Below are 12,602 nucleotides of genomic sequence, written 5' to 3'. Positions count from 1 at the left end.
GCAATACATTTCTTAGTGAGTGCCATAGTAACACCTTCAAGGGAATCCATGCAGGGAAAGTTTGTTGATGTATTACAAGAGAAGGCAATGGCTACTCTAGCCAATATTCTTAGTGGTATATGCCTATTTATAAGTATTATAAAAGAATTTTAGTTCAGCAAGCCAAATGTCTAAATGGCTAATCTAATTGGTGTATAGCAGGTGCACTTATGGTTTTTGATGATACCATGATGAGGGAAGAAGTGGTAGATACAGTCATGATCAAACAAGTACTTGTATAGTATCTAACATCTTGTACTTCTCAGTTGGTACAACAATATATTATAGACTGAGGCTCTCATATATCTTTATGGCAATGCTATTTTACAAGAAGGGCTATCTCATGTAGAAGACAAGAAAATGTTGGGTTGGTTTGATTACCATGGTTAATACAACAATTCAAGAAAACCTAATGCAATCATGATAAATTTGTGTGGTTGTGACTATGGGCATCCACTCTATTATGAGCAGTATGAACATCATTGCAAGAAGCATGTTGCTACTCGAGCTAGCCACCTCAATAGTGATAAGATATGGGAAATGCATACTCAAGGCTTATACCTTAGATATGTTAAGCCTATATTTGTTGATTACAAATACAATTGCAATGCTAAACTAGTAATTGTACTAGAGTTTATTGATGATTCAGAGAAGGATGTAGGGAAAAACAGTTGGTTGAATCTTAGCCAACCTTGATTACTAGTGACAAGAGTAGCTTATTGAGGCTTCATGAGAAGAAGGATCTTCCTTCAAAATACGAAGTGAAGATTTAGTAGGGCAATAAGAATGCAATGATAATTTCAGCTCTATATATCTCATCCCCACATGGTATGATGAACCTTGATGACCTGAAGGATGAGATAATGAATGATAATATGCAGATGATTGAAGATTTATTGCATGAGATTTTCTTATTTCAATAAATGGATAAAAAGGGGCTTGAAAGAGGCTCTATGTAGGTCAACAACCATCTTTGAATAATCCCCATATCTTTACAATGACCTTTGGATGTAAAGGATGCAAGTTAAGAGCCGTATTTCATTGTAATTTTCTTCCTATCACCTCTTCATTTTGAGCTATTGTAAATTTTGAATTACTTAGAGAGAGATACAACTTACATGACCTACAAGCACACTAAAAGAGATTTCTATAGAGGCACTAAACAGTTACTTTGGTTCAGCCTACCCAATTTTATGATAGTTTTCCTATAGCAAGGTCTAGAAAAACAACATGGTTACCCTATCATGATATAGTTCATGATTGAAAAGAACACATCAAGTTACCATTTTTATGATTCCATGCCGATGTATGCATTTGATAAATATGCTTAGAGCCACATAAACAACCTTTCATATGCAAAATTTGGAGATTGTAGTTTCTTTTATAATGTCCACATAGAGTATCCTATCCTATCCATTCACTACAACATATACATGCTATAATGACGTTTATAACGACGTTTTCTCTATATATAAAAAATATCCCCGTCGTCGGTATTAGCGTTGATATTAGCGTCGCTACAAAACCGTCGGTATTAGCGTCGCTAATTTAGCGACACTAATACCGACGGTTGCAGAGAATTTTCGACGCTAATACTGACGATTGCAGAATTATTTTCTGACGCTGATACCAATGGTTACAGAGAATAAAATTTTTTTGTGGCAGAGCTACAAATGTAGCCCTGCCACAGTTAGAGCCACACAGGGCTAAGAGACAATTCCTGCTATCAAAGAAGTTAGATAATCAATCCCAAATAATGACAAGACTTTGTAAACAAGTACTTTCATGACATTAATTAACACAAATGTGCACTGCATTGATAAAGAAAATAACAGAACTTAAATTGAGAAGTGCTACTGCGACAAAGCAAATATGGAGTCATGCTACAACATAGAAGTCCGAATCATATATACTTTGCTATTACATATGGAGGAAATACGCCATAAGATCTTACATAATACAAGATGGGGAGTAATCCTATGTAGCCTAATCTGCTCTCTACGACTCATTCGTATTAGAAAACTCCTCTCGCTGTAGTGGCATATCGAAGGGAGTCTACAACAGCAAATACATATATAATTGTGAGTACCAAATACAAACTGACATATAATGACAGATTTCTCAAATTAGGAATGATATTTATTACTACTTATCGGTCCTCCGCGAGCATAGAGCTTCTCGATTAGGGCACTCAAGCCATGCTTCTCCCCATATGTCACCTCTAGTGCAGTCGGGTCGCAATTCGTAAAACCTTGCTTTGGCACACAAACATTGAAAACCAACGTACTTGAGATTCATATTCGAAATACATACATCAACATGGATATCATTAAATTAGAGTACTCTACCCTATTAATACTTACGAAATCTGCCACGAATGTTGCGTGGCCGCCGCTACCAAGGTGATACACCGATCCTGCGTCCAAGCGCGCCTTTGCTGCGTCCTTCTGCTACTTCCACTTGTCTGGAGTGGATGTCGCCTCATCCTGGAGATTACTCCAGTCCTTAGTATCCAGCTACTCCGGCTTCGATTTTCCCTGCTTGACTGATTCGCGTGCATCAGACCGCCTTGCGACTGATAGTCACGCATAGTGTCATCATCCACCCTCTCGAAAATCTATCATTGCTAGAGGGCTGAGGGAACTCTTGATACAATGTATTGATTATGTACTCCTTGCTGGCATCTGGGATCTCCTTCCACTTGTCTGTAATGTTATGCCGAAATACTTGTTGGGACAACTCATGCATCCTAGAGATGACAACTTTTCCATCATCATTCATGTATAAATGGCTAGAGGCCTTATCTATGAGATACGAGTAACCTGCAAGATTTTGCAAACGGGTACTTTCATGACATTAATACAAATGTGTCAAACACAACTTGAATTGATAAGTGCTACTGTGAAAATCTTCATGCGAAAATACATACCTGGAGGAGTGGGTTTCGTGTACTTCTTGTCGGCCCTGGGAGTGATCGGTGGGGTGCGTGAAGGAGTGGGAGTAGTAGACGTCTGCCCACCACTGCCAGTGAAAGACGGTGTTGACTCCCTGGTGGCAGTGCGAGTGGGAGAGACTGCATCCGGGTCCCCACAACAGCAGCTACCTCCTCCTCGATCACGTGACTCTGAAGCAAAGCGAGACCTGCGACTGCATCTACTGGAGACCGAAGCATCGGACCGTCTAGAGTCTGTCGATCGTGCTAAGGTGGAATGGGAAAGTTGTGCATCAGCTCTATCTCTGACCCGTGCTAGTTGCTCCGATGAGAAACGCGCTAGTATCGCGTCAATGTCGTCATTTGTAAAATCCCAACTCATCCTGCCGTCCGTGCCCAAATCCTAAACCTACACATACAAGGAAAAATAAGTCAATTAGATAATGAATTGCAAGACATAATAAAACTAAGACTTAATTTGCAAGACTTCATTTTAAAATAATAATAAAAATTAGATAATACAAAACACCATACTCCAAAAACATACAAACTGTCCTAACCGATTTGCAAAAAGTGGCATTGCTGTAGTGGGAGGAACCTTTTGATCGAGTCACTTTTGTTTAGGGTTTCACAATCTCAGCTTGACATAGCTCAGTATACACTGGGAGATCTATACAAAATTCTCCACAAAATGAGGACTCTGCTTCATTTTCAAAAAACCCATCCTCTATCTCCTCTATCTCCATAGGTGAAATGTCTTGGTCCTCCAGGCAGTTCATCCTAGTTTCTTGTATGCCTTCTGTCATTGCCGCTATTAAAGGTGTCTCTTCTACGATCGGTACGGGGGTTCTGGCATACACGGGGATACTCCTAGATGCCATGGGAATGACATACCACCATTGAGGTTGTTGCGGATTAGGGAAAAAGATGACCTGATCCATATTATGATTAGTATAAAAGTCCACTTTGAGATTGCTAAAGAGCATCAAGTATTAGGGACTCTTACTTGCTCACAGTGATTTGGCAAAACAAATGTATCACTCAAATCGGTCCACTTCTTTGTTGAGTCAATCTCAACAAAGCCACTTGGCCCTCGCCGAACAGTTGCACCTGCTCCTTCGAGAGTAACCTTGAATCATTGCACATCAAATATGGTCACGGAGAAACTTCGATAGTCCATTGCAAGGATACTCTGTAAACATTCGAAATACTCCATCTCTGCAACTACACGGTTTGGATCTGTAACACGTCGTCAGCTTTCCTGCTCAAACATTGCCATCACTCCACAGTCCATTGTCGAGCGTAACTTGTCGATGTGCTCTACTCTGAAATGTCGTCTTATGCTAATCATGGGATTTGAGTCCTGTCAGTTGGTCATCCTTTGTGAATGCTGTCTTGAGAGAACGCATTAGGCCAGTTGGCGTGCGAAAGGACTTGATGTTTTCCTTTACTCGTCGCACTTCATTGCCAGACAAAACCCAAGGAGCGCGCAGCAATTGCACTCGACCGTCGACGCCACTTACAGGCCAATATGGTTCCATCTTTCCCACTGCTTTCAAATCCATCCTTGCTCCTAGTGTGTCTCGCTGCCCAGTGAGGTGGTCCCATAGCAAGCTACCCACATTCTTAAAAATGTGCATGGGATCTAAAAGGTGGTTAATTTTTAGTTTTTTCCAATAAGTCAGCTCCTAGAAAATTGAGAAGCGTCGCATTCCACTGGGAAGCGAGTCTTGGTCCACCATCCTGCGATCAAACCAGCTCAATGCATTCATTCTCGCAGGAGGGCGACCAAGAAATCCTTCTCTCATGACATGACCCTCTGGCAAAAAAGCCCCATGTCCCTCAAATACCATCTTCTTCATAGATTTTGACATACGAGAATCCAACCTTGGTCCACACAGAGGACATGCATGGTAACTTGACGTGACTAGCCCTGCAGAACACACATGTACAATGAGGCATGTCATGATACCAACATCGCTCAAAGAAAACTAGCAAAATAAGAAAACACGCTTTACCAGAGCATTCTCCATAACCTGGAAAGTCATGCATGGTCCACATAAGAATTGCCCTTATAGTTGCGGATCGCTTACCAATATGTTTGCTCATGTCCTCCACTACAATTCTCTCCCACAACTCCTTTAGCTCATCAATCAGTGGAGAGAGGTAGACATCCATATTCTTGACTTTGTATCGTCCATGCACAAGCAAGCTGAGCAGAGGGTGTCCTTTCTTGGTGGAAAGCCATGGCGGTATATTGTAGTTAACAAGGACCACGGGGCATACACTATAGGAGGTGGAACGTAAACCTTCTGCGGAACAGTCTGTCCTTGCAAGTCATTTCGATATCTGTCCTCACCGCACTTGGGACATATGGCCAACAATTCAAACTCTCCCCAAAAGAGAACATAATCATTGGGGCAAGCATGAATGCAATTATAATCCATGCCTAGCTTTTGCAGCACTTGTCTTGCATCGTCACAAGACTCAGGCATCGTGTTTTGGGTAGGCAAAATGTAAGATTTCAACATTCTACAAATTGCAATGAAGCATGTTATTAGAGTACTACATAGCACATTTTAATGGATTTCAATAAAGAATCATACACATCATAATATACCTGAATAGCTCTGTCACACTCGCATCGCTCCATCCATACTTTGTTTGTATGCTCAACAATGCAAGAAGTGTCTTCAAACGGGATACCCGACTCCCATCATACAATGGAATGGCAGCCTCCGCAATTAAAGGATCTTGGGATTCCGAGTCTATTGGAAGCAATGATTTGATCATGTCCTCTAACTCGAGCTCCAAAAAAGCGGGAGGATCGTCCATGTCTCCAGCATTCTCACCCATAGAAGGGGGTTGAGAGTTATCACCTTCTATGAGACAGTTAGTTATCTCGGATGGCATTTGTATAGAGCACAGACGAACCCGCATTACTGGACGCAAGAGATCTGCGGACTGCAATGTATTGACATGGCCCTGACCCTGTAAAGGACGTTAAGGAGCTAACTTCTAAGATAACCCCAAACTGTTATACTTAAATCAATTACATGTTATATAGTACATAATGAGAGAGAACTTACCGCAATCTCGTAATTCAAGACTGCTTGGTCGATTATCTCAATTCGAAACTCTCCATACCGTTGCATATGCTCTATGGACAAACGACGTTTCCGACGAATGGCCAATTTGCATTGCATGCATGGACAGGGGACACGTTGATTGAGCTAAGCCTCACGATCACCACCATGTTGGTCGTGAGTGCTACACATCTTGACTGCGATGTAATGGAATGATAATTTAATAACGATTCTATATTGTATATTGGGACCACTCCACTATATATATTTCAGGTCTTTTTTTTTAAATTTTCATACCTATCTCTTTGAGTGGCTCTAAACTTATCTATCTTTGAGGTCGGTTCTAAACTATGCTCACACACATACATTTTTGTACCTACATTGCAAAGAATAAAAACCAACACAATTTTTTTTTTTGAAAACACTCGCTTCCATTTCTCTCTCTTTCAACACTTCCTAACCTACATTCCAAAGCAACACAAAGCAACACAAAGATCGAAGACAAACCAATACTTTCTAACCTACATTGCAAAGCAAAACAAAGATTGTAAAGAAACCAAAACAGGGCATACTGTCGTGCTTTCTTCTTCTTCCACGACCTCTTCGTGTGGGCGACGCTCCTCTCCTCGCATGCGGCTTGCGGCTTGCTTCCTTGCTCACCTCCCTTTCTCTTTCTCTCCGCCTTCGCGCGCTCATATGCTCATATGAAAGAAACGTTCGGGTTTTGACGAAATTTTGCCGCAGTAAGTCGTCGCTATTACCAACATTTTTAGCGACGCGGATACCGACGCTAATACCGACGTCGAAAAAAAAAGTCGCTACTTAGTGTCGCTATATATGTGTACCCTTGTAGTGATTACAATTTTGTAATCCATGTAATAAGTCCTTCATTTCTTTATCTTGGAGGACAAAAACATCCAAGCAAGCATGGATTGTAATGGGAGGAAATATTTGAATAATACTTAGTGGCACAATGACCTAAGTATAAAAAGTATGAATAATACTTTTACAGGGGTCATTTTTGAATAATATAACTTATCTTTTCACCTTCTCAAGCTTCTTTCTTATCCTTTCATGGTTACCAACCATCTCTATCTTGTCGTCCACTCTCTCTCTCTTCTCGTAGTATCTCTCTTCTTTCTTTAGGTCCCTTCTTTACACATGTGCCCATATCACTTGAAGACATACTTGTAGACACTGTTGTATAATAGAAACAACCAGGTGACAAAATCAAAGAGATCGAATAGTAGTGTGAAAAAGAGAGAACAGATTAATGATAAAACTACAAAGAAGGCAATAATAAATTGTAAAAAAGAGAATGCCTCACTATGTGAGGTGGAAAAAAACTCAATGTGGTATTGGTGCGAAAATCCTAGTACAAGATTTTGCAAGTTTCAAAAAATATTTTAAAAATGACTAAAATGGTGATCCTTGATACAATTAAGGAAGATAGATACTTAATAATTGACCTCTCAAATGATCCATATATTATCTCATTAATCACATCTAATCAACCAAATTTCTAGGGAGAGTTTTTCTAAAACCTCAACTAATTAGCAAACCTAGTCACTTTCTTACATGGATATTTTTTGAAGCATTTTCTACCCTAATTATATATACCTATGTTTAGCCTAGTCTATGCCCTTGTCTAGACCTTCATCTAGCCTAACTTATATGTATGTCTATCTCTTGTGCCTAGCCTCTTATGTCTAGCTTATGACTAGCCTAGCCACACCTATATCTACCCTAATTTATGTCTTCTTAGCTTATGCCTACATCTAGCCTAGTTTACACCTTCCCTATACCTAGATTTATGTGTAGCCTACGTACAAATGTAAGCTAGTCTAGACAAGACATAAATACGGTGTCGGCAAGACTATGCCAAGGTAGGCATGGTATACGCTAGATCCAAGCTAGTAGGCATGGGCTACAATAGATGTACACATGGGTATGTGTACAAAAATAACTAAGTGTAGGCTATGCTAAATATAGTTGCAAACTAGTCTATGCTAGATGTAGACTAGGCTAGGTAGGGCTAAGCTAGACTACGCTACGCTAGGTATATGCATAAGCTAGGTGTAGGTGTACTAGCCTAAGTTACACATAGGCATATGCTAGCAATACACTAGGCTAGATGTATGCTAGGTGTAAGATATAGGGATAGGTGTAGGCACAAATGTCAAATGATATAGGCTAGGCTAGGTATAGACTGTGGGCTAGGCATATGCATAGGTGTAGGTGTAGACATTGTGTGGATATAGGCTAGGCTAGGATAAGCCTAGGGTAGACATGGTGTATCACAAGCTAGATAGAACCATATGTCTATGCTAGCTTACACCTACACTTACATCTAGCCTAGCCTACCCTACACCTATTCCTAGCCTACTAACTAAGCTTATGCTTATGCCTATGCCAACACCTACATGTAGCCTAATCTAGCCTACCTCTAGCAAATGTTACACCTAATGATGCTTACACCTGGCCTAGCCATGCCTAGCCTATGTTTATGTATATGTCTACATCAAGCAAGTTAGTCTACACCTAACTACATCTAGCCTAGCTTGGTGTACATCTACATCTAGCTTAGCTTATGCCTACACTTATGATTGCATACCTGATGCTTTAAACCTAGCCTAAACATTCCATTAATATAGATGTACACCTAGTCTAGGCTGTAAAGAAAAGTCCCAATGTGAGCTCCACGAAGTACATAGTAGTGAACCATAACAAGGGGAATCACAATTTATGATTACCTATCAAAACACACATTATGGCTCTCTTTTGTTTGTGAAATTTACCAATTGTTGTGCCATGTAAGTATACATATAATCAAATAACAAATGTCTACTTAGCCTCTCAAAGCGCTCCCCCACCCCCCCCCCCCAACCCCCCAAAAAAACCCATGTCTAATCTATAGCTTGGTAAATCTCAGTGCTCTCAATCAAGATGAATACAATTACTATGCAGACATTGATGTCTATTTTTATACACCAGATGGTGGTGTGGAGATGAATATCTACAATTGAAACTTTTCAAATTTTATTGTGTAAGGACAAAAAATGTCAATGTCGTTCTCTTTCCATAAACATGCATTCATACACACATGTAAGCACAAAATCACAAAGTGTCCACTAACACAAACAGTGCCATAACTACTATTGTACTATCTAGTTTTTACTACAAGATTAGGCCTATCAATGTGCTATTGCTATATCAAATTTTTCTTTTATAGAACTTGTAACTATCAAAGTAGAGAGGTAAGTGACTCCCAAACAAGTGTTCAAAACAACACAAGCATGAGAAGAAAAGATTAATATCAAGAGCAAACAAGTAAGAAAAATATTAAATTTGAAGAGTTTCAATTGTACACATTCATCTCCACCTACAATCATACACACATGTAAGCACAAAGTCACAAAAATTCGAAAGAGGCAAACAATGCCATAACTACTACACTAGGTAGTTTTTTTTAGTTTTGTTAATTGCAAGTTTGTGCCTATTGCTATGTCTATCTCTATACTAAAATTTTGTTTGATAGAGCTTGTAACTCTCAAAGAAGAGGGGTAAGTGAATCCCAAACAAGTCCTCAAAACAACATAAGCATGAGAAGAAAAGATTAACAACAAGAGCAACCAAGTAAGAAAAAGAGAGAAAAGCAAATTACCTTAGCTAGTACGGGTCATGATTCCTTAACTAGTAAGAAAGGTCGAACAAAATCTCTATTAAATTGTCTTGCTCTACTTTCTTTTATTTCTTAATGCTACTTGTTTTCTCAAATGAGGAAAAACCTCAAACAATTTTGAATATGTCATCACATGTTGCATTTATGTGCGACTCTAATGAGTGTTGACATGAACTATAATGCATGGTCAACATGCTTGTAGGCTTGCATATGAATACATCCATAAAATTGATAATACACTATGCACAACTCCCCCGCCCCCAAACACCCAAAAAAGAAAACATACCTTTGTACTCATGCTAGGGTAGTTGCAAAGCCTCTCAAATCATGTAGCTGGCATCTACCTAGACAAAGAACGAGGTTGGAGTTTGCTAAATGGTTTTCACCAAATAGAGGGGCATCTCCCTTGTGAGGACTCTTGAGAACACATGCTACTTGGAGGTTAAACCTAAAGTGATAAAACTAAGTGCAGTCCTAATTTTTTCATATATATATATATAATCCAAGGATGATTTAATTATGAGATGACCGAAAAACAGAAATGGAAATGCTAGAAGTACAAGGCGTAAGTGCCGCGCGATAATAAGCCAAACGAAAGCACGTACAGATATGACAGACGATCGTGTAATAGAGCTGGTGATTTCAGAGAGCTCCTCAGGAGTCAGGACTCAGGAGCTCCCTTATTAGGACATAGGTGTGTGAAGCTTTCTCGGTTGAGGTCCGAGAGTCCTGGATTCTCTCAGACAAAATTGAAGGACGCCTCAAACATGGAGATGACGACGTGCACCAATCTGCGGATGCCAAATCTGAATGCAGAAGCCAGCTGGCCTGATAAGAGTAGAGAGGTGTGATAATGGAGCAAACACAGCTCGTGACGATGCTTGATGGGTATGATAATAAAGTGAATGAATAGAAACAGCGGCAATGATAGGCGTAGTTATATTCAAGTTTACGTGCAAGAACAGGAAGGCGTGCTAGAGAGCACCTGTATGGAGACGACTTGGGCATTGGCTATGGGAGGATGGAGCTCCGTGAAGGTGATGACCTGGCCTCGGGTGTGCGTGACACGTAGCACGTCAGCTTGGGGCTGCTGGCCGGCATCCCGGGCCGCTCTGACAATGCCGCATATTTTGCCGGCCGCGGCCACGGCTTGCTCCAACCGTTTCAGCATTGCATGGTTTTCAATCACAGTCACCCACCTGTCGTCCGCTTCGTGATAGGCCTTCAGCCTCCCTACCGACTCATCGACGGCCACCAGCCTCCCGTCCACCTCCACGCAGCATCCCGTCCACCCATTCCTCATCCCGCGCGGCATGTCCGCCCACGTGTCCGAACCCGGGTCGTAGATGACCCCCACCTTCCACAGCACGCCCTTTCCGCTCACCATGTGCAGCCGTCCTTTGTGATTAACGGCCGTGATCGCCTCCCCACTGAACTTGGAGGACCTCAGAGGCCGCGCGACGAGCCACGTGTCACGCTCGGGGTCGTACACGTCGACTTCCTTGGACAGCCTGACGTCCCAGTGAGCGGCGCAGCCACCGGCCACATAGACCTTGCCCGAGGCGACACCGGAGGCGCACCAGCGACGTGGCACGCGGAAGGGGGCGCCACGCGTCCAGCGCTTGGAGGGGGCGTCGAAGACGAGGGGCCGGTCGAGGGCGGGGGCGAGGTGCTGCCGGGCACTTACATGTCGCGCGCTGGTAGGATGGCCTGGCGCTGACGTGGAGCGGGAGGCCGCCAGCATGAACAGCTTGGTGGCGGAGCTGGCGCACTGGACCGGGTGCATTAGGCCAATGAAGCTCGGGGTAGACAGCTGGAGGTCGACGGACGGGAAGGCGGGCAGAGCGTGCCAGGCGCTGCAGAGTGGGTCGAAGGCGTGCCACGAGAAGAGGCCGTCGGCAGGGTTGCGCAGCAGGGCGTACAGCCAGAGCTGAGGGGGCATGGCCAGAGTGAAGCGCAGCCTCTGGAACAAGGCCGACGTTGACAGCATGCGCCGCCATGCCCTGCACACTGTCCACAGCGTCACCAGAGACGGAACCCTAGCCAAGCATAGCAGTGCAAGCTCATTCGGCAGGCCGGGTATCAATGACAGGTCGGTAGAGCAATGAGAGGAAGTAGATGAAGAAGTAGTGGAGACGCTGCCGCAAAAACAATAGCAATATCCAGCATCATTATGCCCGTCCTCGTCCTGTTTCTGTACATCCTTGCGGGACATCTCTCTCTCACACACACACTCTCTCTCACCTTTAGGTTATGATAACGGTGATGATGATGGACACATGTGACATGATAGTGGATCCATTAGACACAAAAGCACAAGCTGACAATTTTGCCAACTTCTGTGTTCTGCCTGCTCCTCTTGGGCCCGTCCTTTGCCCTGGTGTCCCACATGGGCCTCGATTTGGCGGGGTACAAAATGAAGAAACTGATAAACCTGGCCTACTACCATGGGAGTGTTCCCTTGTCCTGAAGCCAGTAAGTATTATCCTACGATACCATTGATGTTTACGCGACAGTAGCAAATCCCCTCCAGGGCCCAGGCTCTCCCTCTCTAGTCTCGACTCTCTGCTATGATGGAAAGAGCCGGGACTATGGAGCTAAGTCTAGGTCGTGAGAGGATGGTCACCACTAACTACCAAGTTTAAAGTATGATTTCGAAAGAAAGTTTCTTAGAATTGGGACACGCCTAGGTCAGTAGACCTGGTCGAGTCATCGAAGTTGCAAAAAACCAAGGCATGAAATTGAAACTTTCACCAAGTCAACTAATCTAAGAGGGGTCCACTGACATGCACCTTTCTCAACACACCACTAAGTCATTGTAGTCCCTCTAAAAGTGAGGGTACTACATGGGCTTCTTGTAGTA

The 12,602-nt window shown here is 42.5% G+C and overlaps 1 protein-coding gene across 3 annotated transcripts; it reads right to left on the bottom strand.

The window, feature by feature from the left end:
- Positions 1-1,920: 1,920 nt before the first annotated feature.
- On the bottom strand, positions 1,921-12,002 carry LOC148017100 (F-box/kelch-repeat protein SKIP25-like). 3 transcript variants are annotated; one of them, XR_015687878.1, is made up of 5 exons: positions 10,725-12,002; positions 10,345-10,567; positions 2,969-3,380; positions 2,403-2,861; positions 1,921-2,294 (listed from the first exon to the last, which is right to left on the bottom strand). XR_015687878.1 is itself a non-coding variant. In XM_087662959.1 (2 exons), the coding sequence occupies exons 1-2, from the start codon at positions 11,952-11,954 to the stop codon at positions 10,394-10,396; spliced, it is 1,404 nt and encodes a 467-aa protein (XP_087519085.1). In that variant the 5' UTR covers positions 11,955-12,001; the 3' UTR covers positions 8,981-10,393. The 3 variants fall into 3 exon arrangements, 1 of the variants encoding a protein (XP_087519085.1); XR_015687879.1 differs by lacking the exon at positions 10,345-10,567; XM_087662959.1 differs by lacking the exons at positions 1,921-2,294; positions 2,403-2,861; positions 2,969-3,380 and having other exon boundaries at positions 8,981-10,567; positions 10,725-12,001.
- Between the last annotated feature and the right edge of the window lie 600 nt (positions 12,003-12,602).

This window comes from Lygodium microphyllum, chromosome 22, assembly GCF_053477565.2.
Source record: "Lygodium microphyllum isolate KBCC chromosome 22, Lygodium_microphyllum_v1.1.10, whole genome shotgun sequence".
Lineage (NCBI taxonomy): Eukaryota > Viridiplantae > Streptophyta > Polypodiopsida > Schizaeales > Lygodiaceae > Lygodium > Lygodium microphyllum.
The sequence above is the reverse complement of the archived record's forward strand: the minus strand, read 5'-3'. Positions and strand labels throughout refer to the sequence as shown.

Coding starts and splice junctions, on each gene's coding strand:
- LOC148017100 (XM_087662959.1), bottom strand. CDS start 11,954: ATGTCCCGCAAGGATGTACAGAAACAGGACGAGGACGGGCATAATGAT. Junction 10,568..10,724: donor CCCAAGTCGTCTCCATACAG/GTGCTCTCTAGC, acceptor TACTCTTATCAG/GCCAGCTGGCTTCTGCATTC.